The 20,128-nt window shown below is 41.3% G+C and overlaps 1 protein-coding gene across 1 annotated transcript in view; it reads left to right on the top strand.

Annotated features, from left to right (window-relative positions):
- PACC1 (proton activated chloride channel 1) overlaps positions 1-20,128 on the top strand; it is a 31,026-nt gene that overhangs the window by 8,026 nt on the left and 2,872 nt on the right. The window contains exons 2-7 of the mRNA XM_063441446.1: positions 8,298-8,400; positions 10,959-11,168; positions 14,698-14,852; positions 16,110-16,252; positions 17,756-17,900; positions 19,750-19,857. Coding sequence (XP_063297516.1) covers positions 8,298-8,400; positions 10,959-11,168; positions 14,698-14,852; positions 16,110-16,252; positions 17,756-17,900; positions 19,750-19,857 — 864 coding nt within the window. The remainder of the gene's footprint in view (positions 1-8,297; positions 8,401-10,958; positions 11,169-14,697; positions 14,853-16,109; positions 16,253-17,755; positions 17,901-19,749; positions 19,858-20,128) is intronic.

The following is a 20,128-nucleotide window of genomic DNA, read 5'->3' on the forward strand; positions in this document are numbered from 1 at the left end:
GATGCTAAGTTAACCTCGCTGTGAAGTGGGCTCACAAACATCTGCAGTGCAAGCTTAGCCATCATCTTTAATTTTTAAATGATGTGCAAATTTCGCAGAAACCTTTTTATTTTTCTTCCACTACCTCTCTCCATTTCGCTGGCACAGAGTTTGCCACCCAGGGTGAAATTATTTTTAAGAACCCACTTGCCAGCTATGTCAACACAATTAAGACTCCATGTGACGATGGCTGTTTTAATCTGCCAACACCAATCTTTCCTTTTTAAGGATGTGCATTTGTTCTGACTCAGTCGCCTGTTAAGCAGTTTGTTTTTTCTCTCCTATGAAATGAAACCTGTTTCTTTATCATTCTTTCCACTGCTATCTTAATGGTTTGTTGAAACTGTTTCCCTTGAGAGATAAAATAACTCCTTTGGTGCAATGTGAAATGAAAGGGAATTATAAAGTTTGTCCTTCCTTATTTAATCTGTCATGCTGTGGATTCAGTATTGGTGGCTGTCCATAGGACTACCACTCTCATAATGCTCTACATGACCTGGGCATTATTTGTCTCACAGCTGACTCCACGCTGCCCCCATGAGGGAGCAGTTTGCTGCATTTCTCAAAACGTGGCTCAACAGGAAATCTGAAAACCTAAAAATCGGAAAACACCTAATTAAAGGGACATACACCAGGGAGATGAAACATTAAAGTTGTGCAATAAAATGTGCTGTCTTTGTATTTCCTAGTCATTCCTATGTATCTGATCTTCCCCTGAACTAGTTACTGGTCCTTTAATAGAAGCAGAATTGAAGCTATGAAATAGTGACGAGGGAACATGTAGAGTTCTAAAAATATATATATTTTTTTGTGGTTTATATTGTATATTTACTGTAATATAAGGCTGTTTTGTTAAGAGTCTTTAATTACACTTTAATCTGTTCATGAATGTGTTACTTGTTGTCATTGCAGTCCCTGTATACCTCATACCAATTTAGCAGAGTGTCCTTTAAGTAGGATGGACACAGATACATAATTATTATTATTATCGCCATTTATATAGCGCCAACAGATTCCGTAGCGCTTTACAATATTATAAGAGGGAGGATTTAACTATAAATAGGAGACCTACTAAAAGAAAACTTACAGGAACGGCAGATTAAAGAGGACCCTGCTCAAAAGAGCTTACATTCTATAGGAGGTGGGGTGTAAAACACAATAGGACAGGATGATGGAAGACTAATATAAACTGGATTATGTAATAACAAGAGTATTTGTTTAAATGTCCAGTGGGTGGCAAAATCACTGTGTGTTTGAGACAGGCTTGCTCTAATCCACCTCCGGGCTGCACATAGAATCATTTCGGTTTTGGTATGGAAGTAGTAATTATTGCAAGCCTTTATTAGGAACTGCTGCCATTGCAGAAATGGAAGTGGTTAAGAACAAGAACTTGCTGTTGCCATGGCACACGTGCGTGAGGGTCTTGGCATGAAATGCCCATAATTATAACCTAGAGGCATTTGGGGGAAGGAGTGGTAGAAACCTTTATTTCTGTGCCTCTCTCTATAACAATTCAGCTACTGAACACATTTTACTGAAATTTGAAATGATAAAAATCCTGTTAGTGTTCCATACTTTTTGTTAAAAGGGCACTATACCTTAGGTTACAGTTGTGTTTTGCTAGTACCTTAGGTTATAGTTGTGTTTTGCTAGTACCTTAGGTTATAGTTGTGTTTTGCTAGTACCTTAGGTTATAGTTGTGTTTTGCTAGTACCTTAGGTTATAGTTGTGTTTTGCTAGTACCTTAGGTTACAGTTGTGTTTTGCTAGTACCTTAGGTTACAGTTGTGTTTTGCTAGTACCTTAGGTTATAGTTGTGTTTTGCTAGTACCTTAGGTTATAGTTGTGTTTTGCTAGTACCTTAGGTTACAGTTGTGTTTTGCTAGTACCTTAGGTTATAGTTGTGTTTTGCTAGTACCTTAGGTTACAGTTGTGTTTTGCTAGTACCTTAGGTTATAGTTGTGTTTTGCTAGTACCTTAGGTTACAGTTGTGTTTTGCTAGTACCTTAGGTTATAGTTGTGTTTTGCTAGTACCTTAGGTTACAGTTGTGTTTTGCTAGTTGTTTCATTCTCGATCTTCCAAGATTATTGACAAAATATCAGCTCTTGTTTTAGGGCAACAATTCATTCAGTTCAGAATTATTGTGGCAGGTGAGTTTATTCCACTCTCTCTCTCTCTCTCTCTCTCTCTCTCTCTCTCTCTCTATATATATATATATATATATATATTCATCAGCCACAACATTAAACCCACTTGCCTAATAACGTGTAGGTCTCCGTTGTGCGGCAAGAACAGCTCTTATTCGTCGAAGCATGGACTCCACAAGACCTCTGTACGTGTCCTGTGGTATCTGGCACCAAGACATTAGAAGATAATCCTTTAAGTCCTGCAAGTTGTGATGTGGGACCACCATGGATTGGATATGTTGTTCCAGCACAGCCCACAGATGCTCAATCAGATTTAGATCTCAGGAATTTGGAGACCAATGCAACACCCTGAACTCTTTGTTATGTTCCTCAAGCCATTCCTGAACATTTGTTTCAGTGTGGCAGGGTGCATTATCCTTCTGAAAGAGGCCACTGCCATCAGGGAACACCATTGTCATGAAGGGGTGAACATGGTCTGCAATGGTCACTATATAGGTGGTGTCAAATTAACATCCACATGAATGCAAGGTTTCCCAGCAGAACATTGTCTAGAGCAGGGGTAGTCAACCTTTGGAATTTTAGGTGGGTTCTGCAGAAAATGCCCAGTGGGCCTAGTTGGCTGTGTGCCAAGGCCGGCAGGGGTGATCCTTTCATCTCACTCACCGGCCCGCTGGCACTTAGTTCCAACAGAGGGAAAGAAGGGTCTGGGAGGCTCTGTGTTCCTCTGCGAGCAGGCTGGTCGGAGCATTGCCTTGGAAATGCTCTGATACAGTGCTTTGCTCGCAGGAGGACAGGAGAGAACACACACTACCCCCCTCACACACACTACACCCCTCACACACACACACACACACACACACACTGCCCCATTACACACACTGCCCCTCTCACACACACTGCCCCCTCACATGCACTGCCCCTTCAAACACGCACGGCCCCTTCAAACACCAATTTCCCCTTCACATATCCACAGCACCCTTTAAGCACGCACTGCACCCTCACCCACATACAGCACCCCTCACCCACAAACAGCACCCCTCACCCGCATACAGCACCCCTCACTCACACACTGCACTCTTCACACACACACTGCGCCCTCACCCACATACAGCACCCCTCACACACACTGCACCCTTCACACACACAGTGCCCCTTTCACAAACACACTGCACCCTCACCCACATACAGCACCATTCACAAACACACAGCACCTCACAGACACACATAGAAAAAAAAAAGCATAATAGAAAATAGAAAAAATGGAAAGAAATTGATTACGTTAAGTACATATTTAAAAAAAAAAAAAAACCCTCCTTTCAAAAAAAATGGTGTGCTATAAATTTACTTACTGCGGCACTGGTGGGCGATAATGAAATTTTACCGTTAACGAAGATACAAAAGTGGGCGGTAGGTATTAAAAGGTTGACACCCCCCCGGTCTAGAGCATAACACTGCCTCCTTTGGCCTGCCTTCTTCCCATAGTGCATCCTGCTGCCATCTCTTCCCCACATAAATGACGCACACACACCCAACCATCCACCTGATCTAAAATAAAATGTGATTCATCAGACCAGGCCACCTTCTTCCATCGCTCCATTTTTCAGTTCTGACGCTCACATCCCCATCGAAGGTGCTTTCAGAGGCGTCATGGGCATTCTAACCAGTCTGCAGCAACGCAGCCCCATATGCAGCAAACTGTGATGCACTGTGGTTTCTGAAACATTTCTATCACAGCCAACATACATAATGGGGTTACAGTAGCTCTTCTGTGTGATTGGACCAGACGGGTTAATCTTCACTCCCAGCGTGCATCATTAAGCCTTGGGCGTCCATGAACCTGACGCTGGTTGTCCTTCCTTACACCACTATTAGTAGGTACTACCACTGCATACTAGGAACACCCCAAAAGACTTGTCGTTTTGGAGGTGCTCTGATCTGTCATTATTGGGTCCAGCATCATTATTTTGTCCTTGTCAATGCCAATTAGATATTTTCGCTTGCCTATTTTTCTTGCTTTCAACACATGAAATTTAAGAACTGACTGTTTATTTGCTGCCCAATATATCCCACCCTTGGCAGGTGCCATCGTAACCTTTCTGAGGCTTTAATGTTGTAACGGGTCAGTGTATATTTTGCAATCTGAGGATATTTGTGTCTATAAACAGATCAAAAGTAATTTGAGAATTGGCTGTTTTTTGGCCAGATGTTCATTCAGTTGTAGTCATCTGTTTATATGGGTAAAGAAGAAAACGGCATCCAGAAATCGTAGAGTTGTGGAAGTTGTGAAGATAGAGGTGAAAATGTCTCATCGTTAAATTGTTGCCGTGGCGATTTCTAATTACTTCCAGCTGCACCTCCTCATATACTGCCAGTAGTTTTTATGATGATGATGGACGTATTTAAAGTGACACTCGTCCTCTGAGTCTCCTGGAACCTCTATTTTTATTGTAGTTTTGAATGTTTGAAAACCAGTGTTTGTTGGCTATGAACAACTTCTTTAATCTCATTTGTGCTCTTTTCGCACTGAAGCTAACGATGCTCAGTTGATATTAAAATATTCTTAGTGCCTTTGATAGAAATAAATTCTTCTGGAGATCCAGCAGGGTGTATTATTTATCTTTATCTATTTTTTTCTGTTCCTTTGTTGACTTTACTGTTTTTCCTGGGTCGAGTAAATCTTTATTTGTTTTGCGTTCCACAGCTGCCTGGAACTGCCTCCTCTTTTCGCATTGACACAGTATTTGCTGATCAATCCCAGAGGACACATTATCATCTACAAAATTACTTTGTGTTCCTTTAACAAAACCTCCTAAATATTGTAAACTGGAAGCAATGTTGTAATTAGTAAGTTGTCCAGTTTACTGCACTTAGTGCTTTAACTGCTTCAGAATTCTTTATTTATTTGAAATATTACAAAGTTACCCATACAATGGACTGAATTCTTTATGGAATGCCTGTCTAAGGGAAGATGGCAGGGATGGAGTCTGCTCTTTTTTTTTTATTCATTCATATAGAAATCATCTGTCTGTTTGATTGACATCAGAGGGCTTTGCATAGTTATGTTATGTTATGGACTCTTATTACTGCATGAAAACACACTCATTACTGGTTCAAGTATAAGTTCATAGTTGTGTGTGTATGTGTGTGTGTGAATTATCAGTGTTTGACTGTATATGTATGTGAAGTGTTAGTGTTTGGGTGTGAATTCTCAGTAATTGACTGTATATGTATGTGAAGTGTTAGTGTGTGGCTGTATGTGTGTGGCTGTTTGTGTGCGTGAAGAGTCAGTACATGGCTATATGTGTGTGTGTGAAGGGTCAGTATGTGGCTGTATGTGTGATGTGTCAATACATTGTTGTATGTGTGTGTGAAGTCCCAGTGTATGGCTGTGTGTGAAGTGTGAGTGCATTTTTGAATGTGTATGTGTGTGTGTGAAGTGCGTTGCTGTATGTGTTTTTACATTTTTGAGTTAAACATAAGTTTCCAGCAGATGTGTAGCAAATGGACACTGTGGGATATCTCACTGTCAAGATGGGGGCCAATGAGAGTGAGAGGGGAAGGGGAGGAGAAAAAGAAGGGAAAAAAGAGGATGATGTAGGTATTTTTGGGGTGTTGCCTTCCTTACACTGGGTGGTGTGAATGTAGGACACGGTGGTGGAGAGAGACAATAGTTGATGTATCAGATGTCTTGATCAAAAATAGACATGGAGGTCTGGTTTGCAAGATTGCCAAACTGACAGGCAGCCGAGCAAGCCAGCTTCTCTTACGGAGAAGCTTCAATCCACTGGGGTTAAACTATAATTTTTTAGCTGATTGTCTGGATTCTCAACATTTGGTATACAGGACAGCAGCTTTGCCACAGAAGAGCTGACACTTAGCAGTACAAGACTCCAATATATATTGTCTGGTCCCCATTCAATCACTTTGATAAGCATTTTACTCTGTCCGGGCAAAGCTCTATGATTGGCATTCGGCATTGCAACTCCATCGTATAAGCGGTACCAGACATAATAGATTTGAGTTGAGACCTCTAACAGAGAAAAGTATCTCAAAAACAAAAATGCAACAAAGGAAACTTGTGCCCATCCAAGGGCACGTAAAGAGCTTTCCATGCAGATAGTAAAGACAAAAGTTAAACTGCTGCAGTTGCAATTTGTGCATGGGCAACTCTGGTTGGGTGACAGCATTGTTTACTGGGCAATGCCTGTTTCATGTAGGTTAAGTTACTAATATACACCTTTGCTTATGACATTCATTCTGACCCATACCGCTGGTTTGAGTTGTGCAGGTTATCACTAATAGGGTGATTGTCTCATTGTTTAAAGTCGTACCGCATGGTTCCTTCGGGACTATATGTGCCCTCTAACTTATTTACAGCTTGTATAATAATTAGAATTAGGGATGCACCGAAATGAAAATTCTGGGCCGAAACCGAAACCAAAAATTCAGGATGCCTTTGGCCCAAAACCAAAACCGAAAATTACTTTTTTAACCAAATGGTTTTAAAATCGTTTTTTTAATTTTTTTTTATTAATATAAGACTTTTTAATGAATCTAATATGAAAAACTTTCCTTCTCCCTTCTCTTTTAGTGGTCCCCCCTACCCCAGTGTTCCTTTTCCCTTCCCTGAACCTTAGTTCTCTCTTTTTTAGTGTTCTTTACTCCCCCCTCCCCCCAGTCCTATAGTGTTCTTTCCCCCCCCCTCCCCAGTCCCATAGTGTTCTTTACTCCCTCCTCCCCAGTCCCATAGTGTTCATCCCCCCCCCCCCCGGTCCTATAGTGTTCTTTTCTTCCCCCTCCACAGCCAGTCCCATAGTGTTCATCCCCCCTCCCCGGTTCTATAGTGTTCTTTTCTTCCCCCTCCCCAGCCAGTCCCATAGTGTTCATCTCCCCCCCCCCTCCCCGGTCCTATAGTGTTCTTTTCTTCCCCCTCCCCAGCCAGTCCCATAGTGTTCTTTCCCCCCTCCTCCCCAGTCCTATAGTGTTCTTTTCTCCCCCCTCCCCAGCCAGTCCCATAGTGTTCTTCCCCCCCCTCCCCAGCCAGTCCCATAGTGTTCTTTCCCCCCTCTCCCCAGTCCCATAGTGTTCTTCCCCCCCCTTCCCAGTCCCATAGTGTTCTTTCCCCCCTCCCCAGTCCTATAGTGTTCTTTTCTCCCCCTCCCCTGCCAGTCCCATAGTGTTCTTTCCCCCCTCCCCAGTCCCATAGTGTTCTTTTCATCCCCCTTCCCTGTCCCATAGTGTTCTTCCCCCCCCTCCCCAGTCCCATATTGTTCTTTTCATCCCCCTTCCCTGTCCCATAGTGTTCTTTTCATCCCCCTTCCCTGTCCCCATAGTGTTCTATCCCCCATCCCCTGTCCCATAGTGTTCTTTCCCCCCCTCCCCAGTCCCATATTGTTCTCCCCCCCTCCCCAGTCCTATAGTGTTCTTTTCTCCCCCTCCCCAGCCAGTCACATAGTGTTCTTTCCCCCCCTCCCCAGTCCCATAGTGTTCTTTTCATCCCCCTTCCCTGTCCCATAGTGTTCTTTCTCCTCCCCCTTCCCAGTCCCATAGTGTTCTTTCCCCCCCTCCCCAGTCCCATAGTGTTCTTTTCATCCCCCTTCCCTGTCCCATAGTGTTCTTTTCATCCCCCTTCCCTGTCCCATAGTGTTCTTTTCATCCCCCTTCCCTGTCCCATAGTGTTCTTTTCATCCCCCTTCCCTGTCCCATAGTGTTCTATCCCCCATCCCCTGTCCCATAGTGTTCTTTCCCCCCCGTCCCATAGTGCAGTGTTCTTGACTTTTCATGTTATCATTACTATCTTGCATTGTGATATATAATCATCTGAATTGTCAATGCAAGCATGTCTGTTAAACTATGCACTACAAAAATAAAAAATATTTTTAAAGTAAATCAATAATTTCGGCAAATTGCGGTGCATCCCTAATTAGAATAAGAACCTGTGCACCTGCCTCAAAGTATATTGTAGCATAATAACACTAAACATCGTATGAAGAAGTGGGAAGGAATTAGACAATAAAACATGACCCCAAACAGTCAAATTTAATATAAAACAAAAATTAGAGAAGCATTTAAACACAAGGCAGCAGCATTTATATACAATGTTTTCTACAGTTAAGTGAAGAAACAGATGCAGGTCTGGGAGAGCCAGCTATAACGGAGGATATGGATGAAGAGGATGTGGACCAGGAGGATGCAGAATCATCTGTCCTGCCAGGTATGGTCCCACCAAGATTTTCCTGGACCCCAGGTCCTGTCGTTTTCCCTTATCCCAATAGCGTATGGCCAAAGAAAACATAGACGCACGTACTGGTCTTTAACATGGAAACAAGTGTATTTAAATGTGGTTCACAAATACTTAACAAGATCAACGTTTCTGCCCCTTATTTGGCCAACTTCTGCTTCCGTGATATCTAAAGAGAGGACTAGACTGCAGCACCCAAAGAAGTGTCAAACTGTGCTAAAGGTTTGACCACTTACCAACGTTTGTCATGATTACTTACCATGGACTCCAGGCACCATAATCACTACAGTGCCCTGTAATGTGTAACGGTTATGTGTCACAGCAAAGTATACCTCAACACACAGTACTTGAACCCACATATAAAATAATAGAAGCATATTATGAGAGAATAGTCAAAGACAGGCCACGGTTGAGAGATACCAGGATTCAGAAAGATCGGGAGACATGCTGGGTCAGGGTTACAGAGATCAGGAGAGTCAGGCCTAAGTCATGTCAAAAAGCAGAATAATTCACTACTACAAGGAATGTGCTATTGGGAGCACCAGGGAGCCACAACAGGGCAATGAGCTCCAGGGCTAGAGGGGTATCTGAACTATAAGAGAACACAGGAGTAGATTTAGACAAGTGGCGGTCCATGTAAATTTTGACGCTAGAATGACGCGGATATGGACAAGTGCGGCAGCATGTCACAGGTTACCTTACATTATGGTTCTGAGAATACCCTTCTAAGGTGGGGTTAGGCTACAAGTTTGGAGTAGGGGGATTAAATGCCAAACATTCGCCTGGAGTAAAAAAAAAATCCATATTGAGATCGCAGTAAATGTGATCAGTCTACAATGTGTACTTTACTCATTTGTCATTTGTCAGCTTATCAAGCTCGCTATAGTGCAGAATTAACTTAAAGGATCACTATAGGGTCACTATACAAACATGTATTCCTGTCCCTATAGTGCTAAACCCACCATTTAGGTGGCTTGCCCCCCCCCCCTCATCCCCCCTCAAAAGCAATGAAAACTCACCGTATTTCCAGCGCCAAATCAATGAAAACTCACCGTATTTTCAGCTCTGCGCAGGTCCACCGGCACTGGCCCTGCGCCCTTGGTGTTTTGGTCAATCAGCACCTCTTCATAGAGATGCATTGAATCAATGCATCTCTATGAGGAAAATTCAGCGTCCCCATGAAGAGCGTGGAGACGCTGAATGGCAGTGCTGCTTACTGTGCAGCCCTGAGCCAGGAAGCACCTCCATCTGAGTAGTGGCCACTTGGAGGCGTCCTTAGGGGCAATGTAAATATTGCCTTTTCTCACTGAGTTAGGACTTGTTTAATAATTGAAAGTAAGGATTCACGCAGTGTTCTATTTAATGCCACTATAAATGTATCCATTTTTAGCATCTCAGCTAATGTCAGCCCCCATTGCAGTTACCTTTCTGAGGGTGTTATCTATGGCAGAATAAATAAGGAATATGCACAACCTTGCATCACATAAAACTTATGTACATGGCGATACACATATACTATATACCGGTAGTTTTATAAATATTTAACAAGGTTTTCTCATCTCTAACACTTTGAACACGATGAAAATATCTTCAGTTTTTCCTCTTTCTCTCTCCCTCTACACTGTATATTACACCTCCTAAGGCTGTATTTGATTATAGTGTGTGTTTTGACAAGTGCTATCTCTATGCTTATGGTGTTTGTTCGATACAATGTATACTGCATTGTTATTTAAATATCCATCATTAAAGAAACACTATAGGGTCAGGAACACCAACATGTATTCCCCCAATTTCCCCTAATTTAGTAAAATCTTACTTGTATTCCAGCCTGCTGTTGCTTGCTCTGCCCCTGATCTGCCTGCTTGGCTGACATAATCAGAAGTGGTGTTCTGAGCCAATCACAATGCTTTCACACAGAAAACCATTGGATTGTCTGAGACTGTCAAGGAGGCAGATCAGGGGCAGATCCAGCACAAGCCAAACACAGCCCTGGCCAATCAACATCTCCTCATAGATATGTATTGAATCAATGCATCTCTAGTTCAGTGTCTGCATGCAGAGGGTGGAGACACTGAATGTCAGTCACACTGTGCAGCACTGCCACAGGAAACACTTCTAGTAGCTATACGAGGAGTGGCTAATGGAGGTATCCCTAGGCAGTAATGTAAACACTGCATTTTCTCTGAAAAAACTATTGTTTGTTCAACTACAAGTCCCATTATGCTTTGCCACTTGTCAGACAATAATAGTTACTGTATTCCAAAACACACCTGATGCAGGTTTACATCTCTCCGTTAAGCATCATGTTTAGTACTAATTCTGTTATTGGATTGGAAAGGCAAGCAGGTAATTGGCCTCTTGTCTCTGTTAATAGTTTGTATGTCAGCTACGTATTGTCAGTTATCCCCCTTTCTATAATATAATAATAATTGAAAATATCTAGGCACATGATGGAAAAGCAAGGAGAGAAAATGCCCCAGCAGGGGTGCTGTGAACTTCCTGTGATTTGATCATTTCTCTTTTCATTACAGACTCGGAGACGGACAGGAACAGCCCACCAATCCGTTTTAGCAGGACGTGCCTGAAGAACGTTTTCTCTGTGCTGTTAATTTTCGTCTATTTGATGTTAATGGGAGTGGCTGTGTTCATCGTCTACCAAACCATCACAGACTTCAAGGAGAAACTGAAACATCCCGTTATGTCCGTGTCCTACAAGGAGGTCAATGTGTACGATGCGCCAGGTAACGATGTGTTTTCAAACACCTTATTATGAATGCACTTTACACGTCATAGGGGAATGTCACTTCTCAACATTGTTGAACCAAACTTTGAAAATCACCTATAACTTGTGTTCACCTTTTTAATGAATTGCTCTGTTTTTAGTTTTTATTTTAATTACAGATTTAGCAAATTACATCAGACGAGGCAAAGTCAAGGCACAAATTGCAAATGAAGAGGATAAATAGAAACATTGTTTAATTTGTATTCTGACAGCCAGATGCAAAGAGCAGAGTTTATAATATTGATGATTAATAATGATTAACCGGGAGCTAAGATTGAGGCGCTCAGTTGCAGGATAAAATGGTATTGGTTTGTACATTTAAACGGACACTATAGCCAACTAGGAGATGCTGACCGTTTCTGACTCCATGCATCACAATGAGGAGATGCTGATTGGCACAGTTCAGCATTTTTCCCGCGCATGCACAAAAGCCTCCCCAAACTTTCCTATGGGGCAAAATTGGTGATCTGAGTCACGGAGGCAGGGGCAGGGCCACCTGGGAGAAAAGATGACTGGACTGAATCATCTTTTCACTGCTCTGACCAAGGGGGCCGGTAACCTAAACAGCGGCACAGGCACGATAGTGTCAGGAATACATGTTTGTATTCCTGACACCGAAGTGTTTCTTTAAGTTTATGTCGGTGTCCTTTGCACCTTTATCCAAAATGGAAAGAGCCAACAGAAAAGTTTTTTTTTTAATTGTAATATACATTTATGGTACACAAATGTCAGCATTATGGTCTGTATTGAGCGTCTGATGGTGTAGTTCTATTTCCAAACGAGGACCTTTAAAGGCCTATTCACTAAAGTGAGAATTTAATGTGAACTAGAAAAGCTACAATTTCTGGGGAAATTGTGTGAAGTGTTCTTGCCCCCACCAGCAGTCTACAACTGGAGTGGGCGGAGTAACTGTTATTATTTATATAGCACATTTTATTGCAACGTTGTTGCCCAAAGTGCTTCACAGTTACATAAAAACATACATTTATAAAAACATTAGCAGGTGCAAAAGGCCCTGTCTATGACATCACTTGCTGCTGCAGCCTGGCACAGGTCAGAGTATTTTGGCGGTTGCCATCTTCAAACGGTCATATTTTAAAAACTATAAATCCTACAACGAAGGGCTTTGAGAGAATCACAAGACCCAGACCTACATTTTGATGTATAGTATGTCTCTGGAATATTATTAATGAAGGCACAGTCGCAGTTTAGAAATTGCCCTTCAAGTTTGAGCTGGCTAGAGTGGAGTTTCAATGAATGCCAATGGACGGCGTGAGTTGCAAACAAATGGTCATATTGTGAAAACTATCAGGACTATGGCTTAGCCGTGGACATTTCTAGTGGCAGCAGGGATAGCTGAACGTTTTGATATAAGATTTGTGTAGGTGGGCCTGAAAATGAGGGAGTGGTGGCAGTTTAGAAATCATGTCCTGATTTTTCAGCTTTTGCCAGCTCCCACTCTAGCTTTGCCATTCATTCCTATGGGACAAATTTCGCCACAAGAACGACGATATTCCGTGAACCATTCGGCGAAACGTTCCACAAAGTAATAGCAATCCGATCGGGAACAATCTGCACGTTTTGGTATATTTTTGTCTATGTAGTGTAAAAACTGTGGGAGGAGTTAGGGTGGCAAATTTGGCTATAATAAGAATAATAATAATAATATATATGTGAGATAACATTAAGTGGTCTTGCTTAATTATACATTCAAGGTCAAAATAGTCCAACTGGAAACATGTTTTAAGTCATGTTGAGCTATGCTTTCAGTTCAGCTACTACAAACTTAAATTTGAAATTCACTTTGAATTCTCACTTTTGCAAATAACCCCATCGGTTTTGATTTGAATAATTGAAATAAGCTCAATAAATCTGTGGTTTCTGTTCCTTATTTTAGATGTTGTGGTTAAAAATCCTACAAACCTTATCCAAAATATATGCACTTTATTTTGATGTGCAGAATGTCTTCACCTTTTACGAGCAGCCCTAAGTGTATTTTCACACTGAGTTAAGTGGGTAAACCTGATCGGAAAGTGACACTTTATCTGTCCATTGCCTCCCGCTGTCACATTATGTAAATGAAACTTATTTGGCATAGGAACTGCTCTGAATTATTTATATGTTTTTTTTTCTTCTTTCTTTCTTTTTGTAATTGGTCAATTCTGTTTATTGAGATTTTGTGCAAAAATACAAATCGCAAAATAACTATTAACTTACACTTTAAAAGTCACATTTGATAATTACCATAAAAACGAGGCCCGAGGAACGAGGGTGAGAGGAATAAAAGACTAGAATAGGAGACGGGTTTATGTGGTGGGAGGAGAAGACTAGCTCTGGTGAGCCACCAAGAGACCTCAAATAATAAAAGTAAATTTACACCTCTCACAACAATCTAAACAAAATTATGTTTCAGAAATAAGATGAAAACAGTGGATAAAGAAGTATATGAAAGAATAAATAAATATCTTGTACAGGGCGCAAAGTGTAATGAATTAGCAGAGCTCAGATGAAAAAGATTGTTTATTATTGGTGAGCTGTTAATTTTTTGAGGAGAGAACATTGAATGAGAGGTCCATCACAGAGCAGAGAGAGACCACACATGTGTTGCATTCAGGTCTTGTGAATTATGAATGATAAAACTGAACGCTGTACTTCACAGGCAGATGACAGATGGACCACTTTGTAGAAGCATTAAATGTATGTTATCATCATCCGACATCTGGCATCACACAGGTCACAGTTCACCAACAAATGTAGTAACTCACATTATTCCAACCCCACATAAGGTAACATATGTTATATTAAAAAGCAGGTAAAAGCAACCTGACGCGCCTAATGTCTAGTGGAAAATTATGATGGTTTTGCTTCTTGTGGTACGTGGATGTTTCGGAAGGTACATGTGGAGAGACAGATAGGATAGAACCAATGCTGCAGTATATTTAAAGTATTGGGAGGACCCACAACTAAAATATGTGAATTTTCCATCACATGTTATGGAGCTTATAGCCAGCTCTGGATTTAATAGCTCACGTTTGAATGACATATCCATAAGTGGGGATTGTTCCACAGCACGCTATTTTAGCCGGAGCTGGCTATAAGCTCCATTACATGTGAAGGAAAATTCACACATTTTTGTTGTGGGTCCTCCCAATACTTTAAATATACTGCAGCATGGGTTCTTTTTTTATCAGTCTCCACATTTACCAACGAAAAAATCCACGTACCACAAGCAGCAAAACCATTGGGCTTTTTTTTTTTCATAATTTCCCACTCTAACACTAGACATTAGGTGCACCCGGTGTCTTTTACTTGCTTTTTTGTTGTTTATCTGAAGGGTAGCTTAGAGCGTTCCCTTCCTCAGTGATTGCTTCTGTAGGTAATCTATCGTTTTATTAACTAGCGTTTATCATCCCTATATTTGCCTATTTCCTACATATGTTATATCGGTGGATGTTGGGTCTAATGTGCCTTGTTTATTCCTGTTTTAGGTATTGCCCTCTATCCAGGAAATGCCCAACTTCTGAGCTGCAAGCACCATCTCTATGACCACATCCCGCCTCTGGAAAATCCAGGTCTTCCTGGAGAGAATAAATGTGTTACTCAGAAGATCAACTACATAGACCCTTTCACCAACCAAACCATGGTAAGAAAGACTCTCACGTGGACTAACACTTACGTTACTGGTCAGGAGAGCTAAGTATATCATCAGCAACCGGCTGAACTCCCGGTTAGGCTCTAGCGGCAGGCAGTCAGGGGGCTCAAATAGCTGGGAGGCCCCTTTGTAACTCAGTGTCCCTGCAAAGGAGGCCGAGGGTTTTCCTTCGAATACTATGCTTATGGGCAGTATTGCAGTACTGTGTGGCCAAATGTGGCAGCCAAGACACCCCGAAATAGCATACAGTGTTAGACAGACTGCACAGAGGTAAGCGGAGTTTTGGTGGATGTTGTGATGTCGATTCAGAGCCTCGCAATATGACGTCTGGCTCGGTGTGCAGTCAGGCCCTGATCCCCATTTACCGTATTTTATTAGTCATTTTCACATATTTATTTATATATCCAGCAGGTGGCAGTGTACTAACACTGTGACTAAAACACAGTTATCAGTTATCCCCAGTGCCTGATAAATAACTCAAGGATTCGTTCCTGAAATGATGGGGGGGGGGGGGGGGGGGGGGGGGGGGGATGATCTGGGGTTGACAACTTGGGACTAGACATTCTAATAGGAGGTTTAATAGGCATGCAGACATTCTAGTAGAAGGTTCAGTAAGCATGCAGATATTATAGTTGGAGGTATGATATATATGCAGACATTATAAGAAGAGGTATAATATGTTAGATATGTCGGGCCCTGCAAGCTTTACAATAGGGGCAATGATACAGAAATAATAATATTGGTAATATGGAAGATGTAAGGGGAGCTGCAGTAAGAATGCAGGGAATATTATTAGAGATATAGAGAGACACATTAGAGTTTACAATTGAAGTATTTCATTTAGTTTGTATGTATCATTTTTATTAAGTTTTGAAAGAAATACAAAGTGTTACCATAGAGTACGAACATTTTAATATCATGATATATTTTGTCTATTGTTTTGCTCTGGCCTCTCTACAGGCCCGCCTCTTGTTTCTATTAAGACTCTGTTATTTTATATATATATATATTTATTTTTATTTGTTTTTCATGCAGTTATATATCCCCAATGTAAAATTGTGAAGTTCTATGTAATATTATGGTGATGTGAATATTCTAATATTGATAATTCAGGGCTATCCTCAATCACTAATATTGCTCCTGCTTTGGTTCCGGCGTAATGATCTGTGTTTTTCTGCATGAAAACAATAAAATGATGGAATGGGGAGCGTCCGAGTCTGTTTAGAATTTTTTGTTTGTGTCGCCTAGAAAAACGCCTTAATTGTACAAGGTCCTCGTGATGTGAGGAAGAGGGAGTTGGTTTTCCTCCAGTTTCACTTAAATGAAACCAAGCAAGACTTCAGCGCCATTGATTACCTGCTGTTTTCCTCTTACCAGAACTTCTTGAAAAGGTAAGTACTTCTTAAGACTCTTCTAACCGGGTAAATCTGATGCATAATATGAAGTACACAGAGTATAGCTTCTCCTACATCTGTATGCCCGGACCTTGACCATAAATAATACTAGTTGTCTGGCAACCACAGTATTTATTGATAACACAAGCATTGGATTCTTACATACCATATCATGTCTGTTTCCCTTTAAACTTTAGCAGGGGGTGCGGAGTCTTTCTTGTCTTCTTATCTCTGGTCAAACAGTGATCCAGAATGTGGATGGTCACGTGGACCCTTACCTGATGCTGTACTTGTTATCTGCTTTCAGTACATTGCATGGGGAGCTGAGAAATTGGAGATAACTACCGAGCACAGAAACAGAAATATCCTAGCTTTAAATCAATACTTTAACTAAGCGACATGAATGACAACTACATGTTACAGTGAGGTAGCAAAGGTGTCTCTGTTGTGTTAATCGATTAGTAGAATGTTAATGGATCAGTTACTGACGGTGTAAATGTATTTGTATTGATCGAGAGGGAGCCATACTGTTCTTTTAATTATACGCTGTATTTAATAATCAATTAGGCAGTGCTACAAAGACGTGTCACGTCTCAGGTTTCTGTATCAGATACGCGCCAAACAGAATTTGAATAAAGTGTTCACAACCGGATTCTCAATGTTTAGCATTATATTTAGTATTTTCAGCTTTAACCCCTTAAGGACCAAACTTCTGGAATAAAAGGGAATCATGACATGTCACACATGTCATGTATCCTTAAGGGGTTAAAGAGGAGCTGTAATTGTGGGTAGAATGGTATAATAGCCAATGCCTGTATCAGTTAGTTGTATTTTATTTTATCACGGGATAAAACATGTCAAAGTGTTGTCTGATGGGCACAGATGCTCTCATCTTGGGAGTATGTAGTGCAGTAGAGTGGTATTTCATCCTAAAATGTGTTGCAGAGGTTACCTCGTGAACACTTCAGTAACATTTACTGCAGTGTGTGGAATAAGGAACAAATTCACAAATTCTAAATAATCAATTTCTTTATATATCAGACAGGACATTAATTATCATTTGTAAGATTGATCTGCCATGAAAGTACTCCACTAGGACTAAGAAACAGAAGTCATGTTAACATTGTGATTGTAAACATTTTTATTTTTTTTTTTAAATAGATGCACCATTTAGGTATATATCTGATATCTTATTTTTAGAACGGAAGCTTACAATCAACCTGAAAAAAAATCAACCTGAAAAATGGCAGAAGTTTAGATCAAATATTAGATTTACTTGAGATATTTCTCTGCCCTTAGCATTGTGGTGAGTGCTCCCACAATGCACCAGGATGAATCTAGAATGAGTTGAACACAGCTGCATGCTACGCTTCATTAGATACAGCATTGAGCAATTGTGGGAACACCATTTTAAATATTATGCTGCATTGCCTCTAAATGATACTTGTAAAATGTATTTCTTTTGTAAATGTAAAGCCGGCTTTTTTTTTCTTCACGCAGCCCAAATAAGACAAAGTTCATGCAGGACTGTGAGAGCTCGTTCTCCAGTTGGAAATTCTCAGGAGGCTTTCGGACCTGGGTGAAAATGTCTCTGGTTAAAACAACAGAGGAGGATGGAAGTGAATCTGTGGAATTCCGTCAAGAAGTAAGAATTGTGTTACCATGACGATCTCCCTTCTGTCTTTATTCTCATATGAACTTTATTAGAGGAGCGGAAACATGGCTCTCCAGATGGTGTTGGACTACACTCCCAGCAAATCATTGGGAGATATATACCAGCAGCTCCTGGAAAGTCACGGTTGAACACCCCGGAATTTATAATCTGAATAGCAGCCTGTCATTTAATTAGGTAATATAAATTAATATAGTCTAGGTGCCAAAAACCCACGTTGATCGTTATTGGTGAGTTTCTTACACCTTTTTACCCATATAGTAATGGTTTATTGCATTACACTGTGATCTTGAAAAAGGCCTTTAGGGGTTGAAACGTCGGTTGGTTTACAGATGTAATTGTTTATTTTTTGAGAAAAAATCACCATTGAAATTTGCAAGTCCTGTGAGTGCACCCGTTATAACATTTGGATATATGAGAAACGTGGGTAGCACCAAGGAGATATCTACGATATGTACTTAACGAGTGGTTGCCAGGAGAGTGCCAAGCAGACTGTGTTTATATATATATATATATATATATATATATATATATATATATATATATGTGTGTGTGTGTGTGTGTGTGTGTGTGTGTGTATGTGTATGTGTATTTGTATTCATGGCTCATGGAAAAAAAAAAAAAAAACATTTACAGTATACTTCTATTATCTCCCACCACTGGTTCTTGTGATGGGATTCAGGTTGCAATATAGTGGGTTACCTGGGGCAGATATAAATATGAGAAGTGGATATATAGCGATGCTATTATTTGTCTGTGAGATTGTGACATTTGGAAGTGTATCGTAGAGAATAAAATATGACCGACGCAGAAAGAGGAATGCAAATATCATGAATTAGTGGTGCAGATGTTCCATCCGCAGTGTGTGGGCCTCCTAATAAAGAGTAGTGCCAAGATATCTCCATCTACGGGCTCTTCTTCAGGATTTGGGTGCCGTAACACTTGCCTTCGCCAGAAAAGACACAGAAAATATAGAGACCATAAAATTGCAAGGTTATGTTGAACTGTTCCTTTTAAAATATAGTCATATGAAATACATTTAAAGGGACACTATAGTCACCTGAACAACTACAGCTTAATGTAGTTGTTCAGGTATTATCTATAGCTCCCTGCAGGCAATCTGATGTAAACACTGTATTTTCAGAGAAAATACAGTGTTTACATTGATTGATAGGAATACCTCCAGTGGCCGTCACTCAGACGGCTACTAGAGGGACTTCCTATTACGCAGGGCCCTAAAAAGGCCCTGTACACGTCAGCCGTATTAAAATACGTCTGACGTGTTCAGGAGAGAGAAGGCACTGTGTGCGCACCTTCTCTCTCCAGCCTGTCAGCGGAGGAGGGGGGCGAGCAAAGACTGTCATTCAGCTCAGCTCGCGGCCGCGCACACCGTGCGCATGCGCGGTAGTGCGCTCAGCACTTCAGAGGGTGGCATGAATGCCGCCCTCTGAAGTATGTGCGCATGTGTGGCGAAGCCGCGCATGCGCACAAGGGAGCAATGACGCTTCCAAATGGAAGCGTCTGATTGCTCCCTGCTCGCGCCCGCCTATTTTGTCATTTTGACGAAATAGGGGGCGCGGCTTCACGAGGCTCCCGGCGCTGGAACGAGGTGAGTAAAAACTCCTCCCTGGAGAGTCCCTTTAACAAATGCCACTAACATGTCAGGAGGCAGCTGGAATGATAAGAGTCATAGTCCAAAGTATCACACAATATCTACCCTGCAGTACAGTGGTGCATTATGTCTAATACATGTCTGTAAGTGTACCTTCCTTTTAACAGACTGCATTTCATATAATATTCTTTCCTGATTATATGATTTCAGACTAGTGTTGTAAATTACATCGATCGAAGATCCAGTACAGAAAAGGGGGACCAGTTATTTTTTGTGGTGTTTGAATGGAAAGATCCGTATATCCAGGAAATTCAAGATGTAAGTATGTACAAATATTCTATTACATTCTACCAATGTGGCTGTCTCCATTATCCCTGAGTCCCTGTCATTTCTGAGCACCCCCCTTGCCCTCCTTAAAAGGTAAGAAAACACCTTATTTCCAGCACCGTCCAGGTCCGCCGGCGCTGGCCCCACCCCCGATCCATCATCTTTGCTGACGTCACGAGAGTTGATAATCTCAGCCAATCCAATGCTACCATAGGAAAAGCATTGGATTGCCTAAGATCATCAAGGAGGTGGGGCCAGGCCA

Source organism: Pelobates fuscus, chromosome 2, assembly GCF_036172605.1.
Source record: "Pelobates fuscus isolate aPelFus1 chromosome 2, aPelFus1.pri, whole genome shotgun sequence".
NCBI classification, from domain to species: Eukaryota; Metazoa; Chordata; class Amphibia; order Anura; family Pelobatidae; genus Pelobates; species Pelobates fuscus.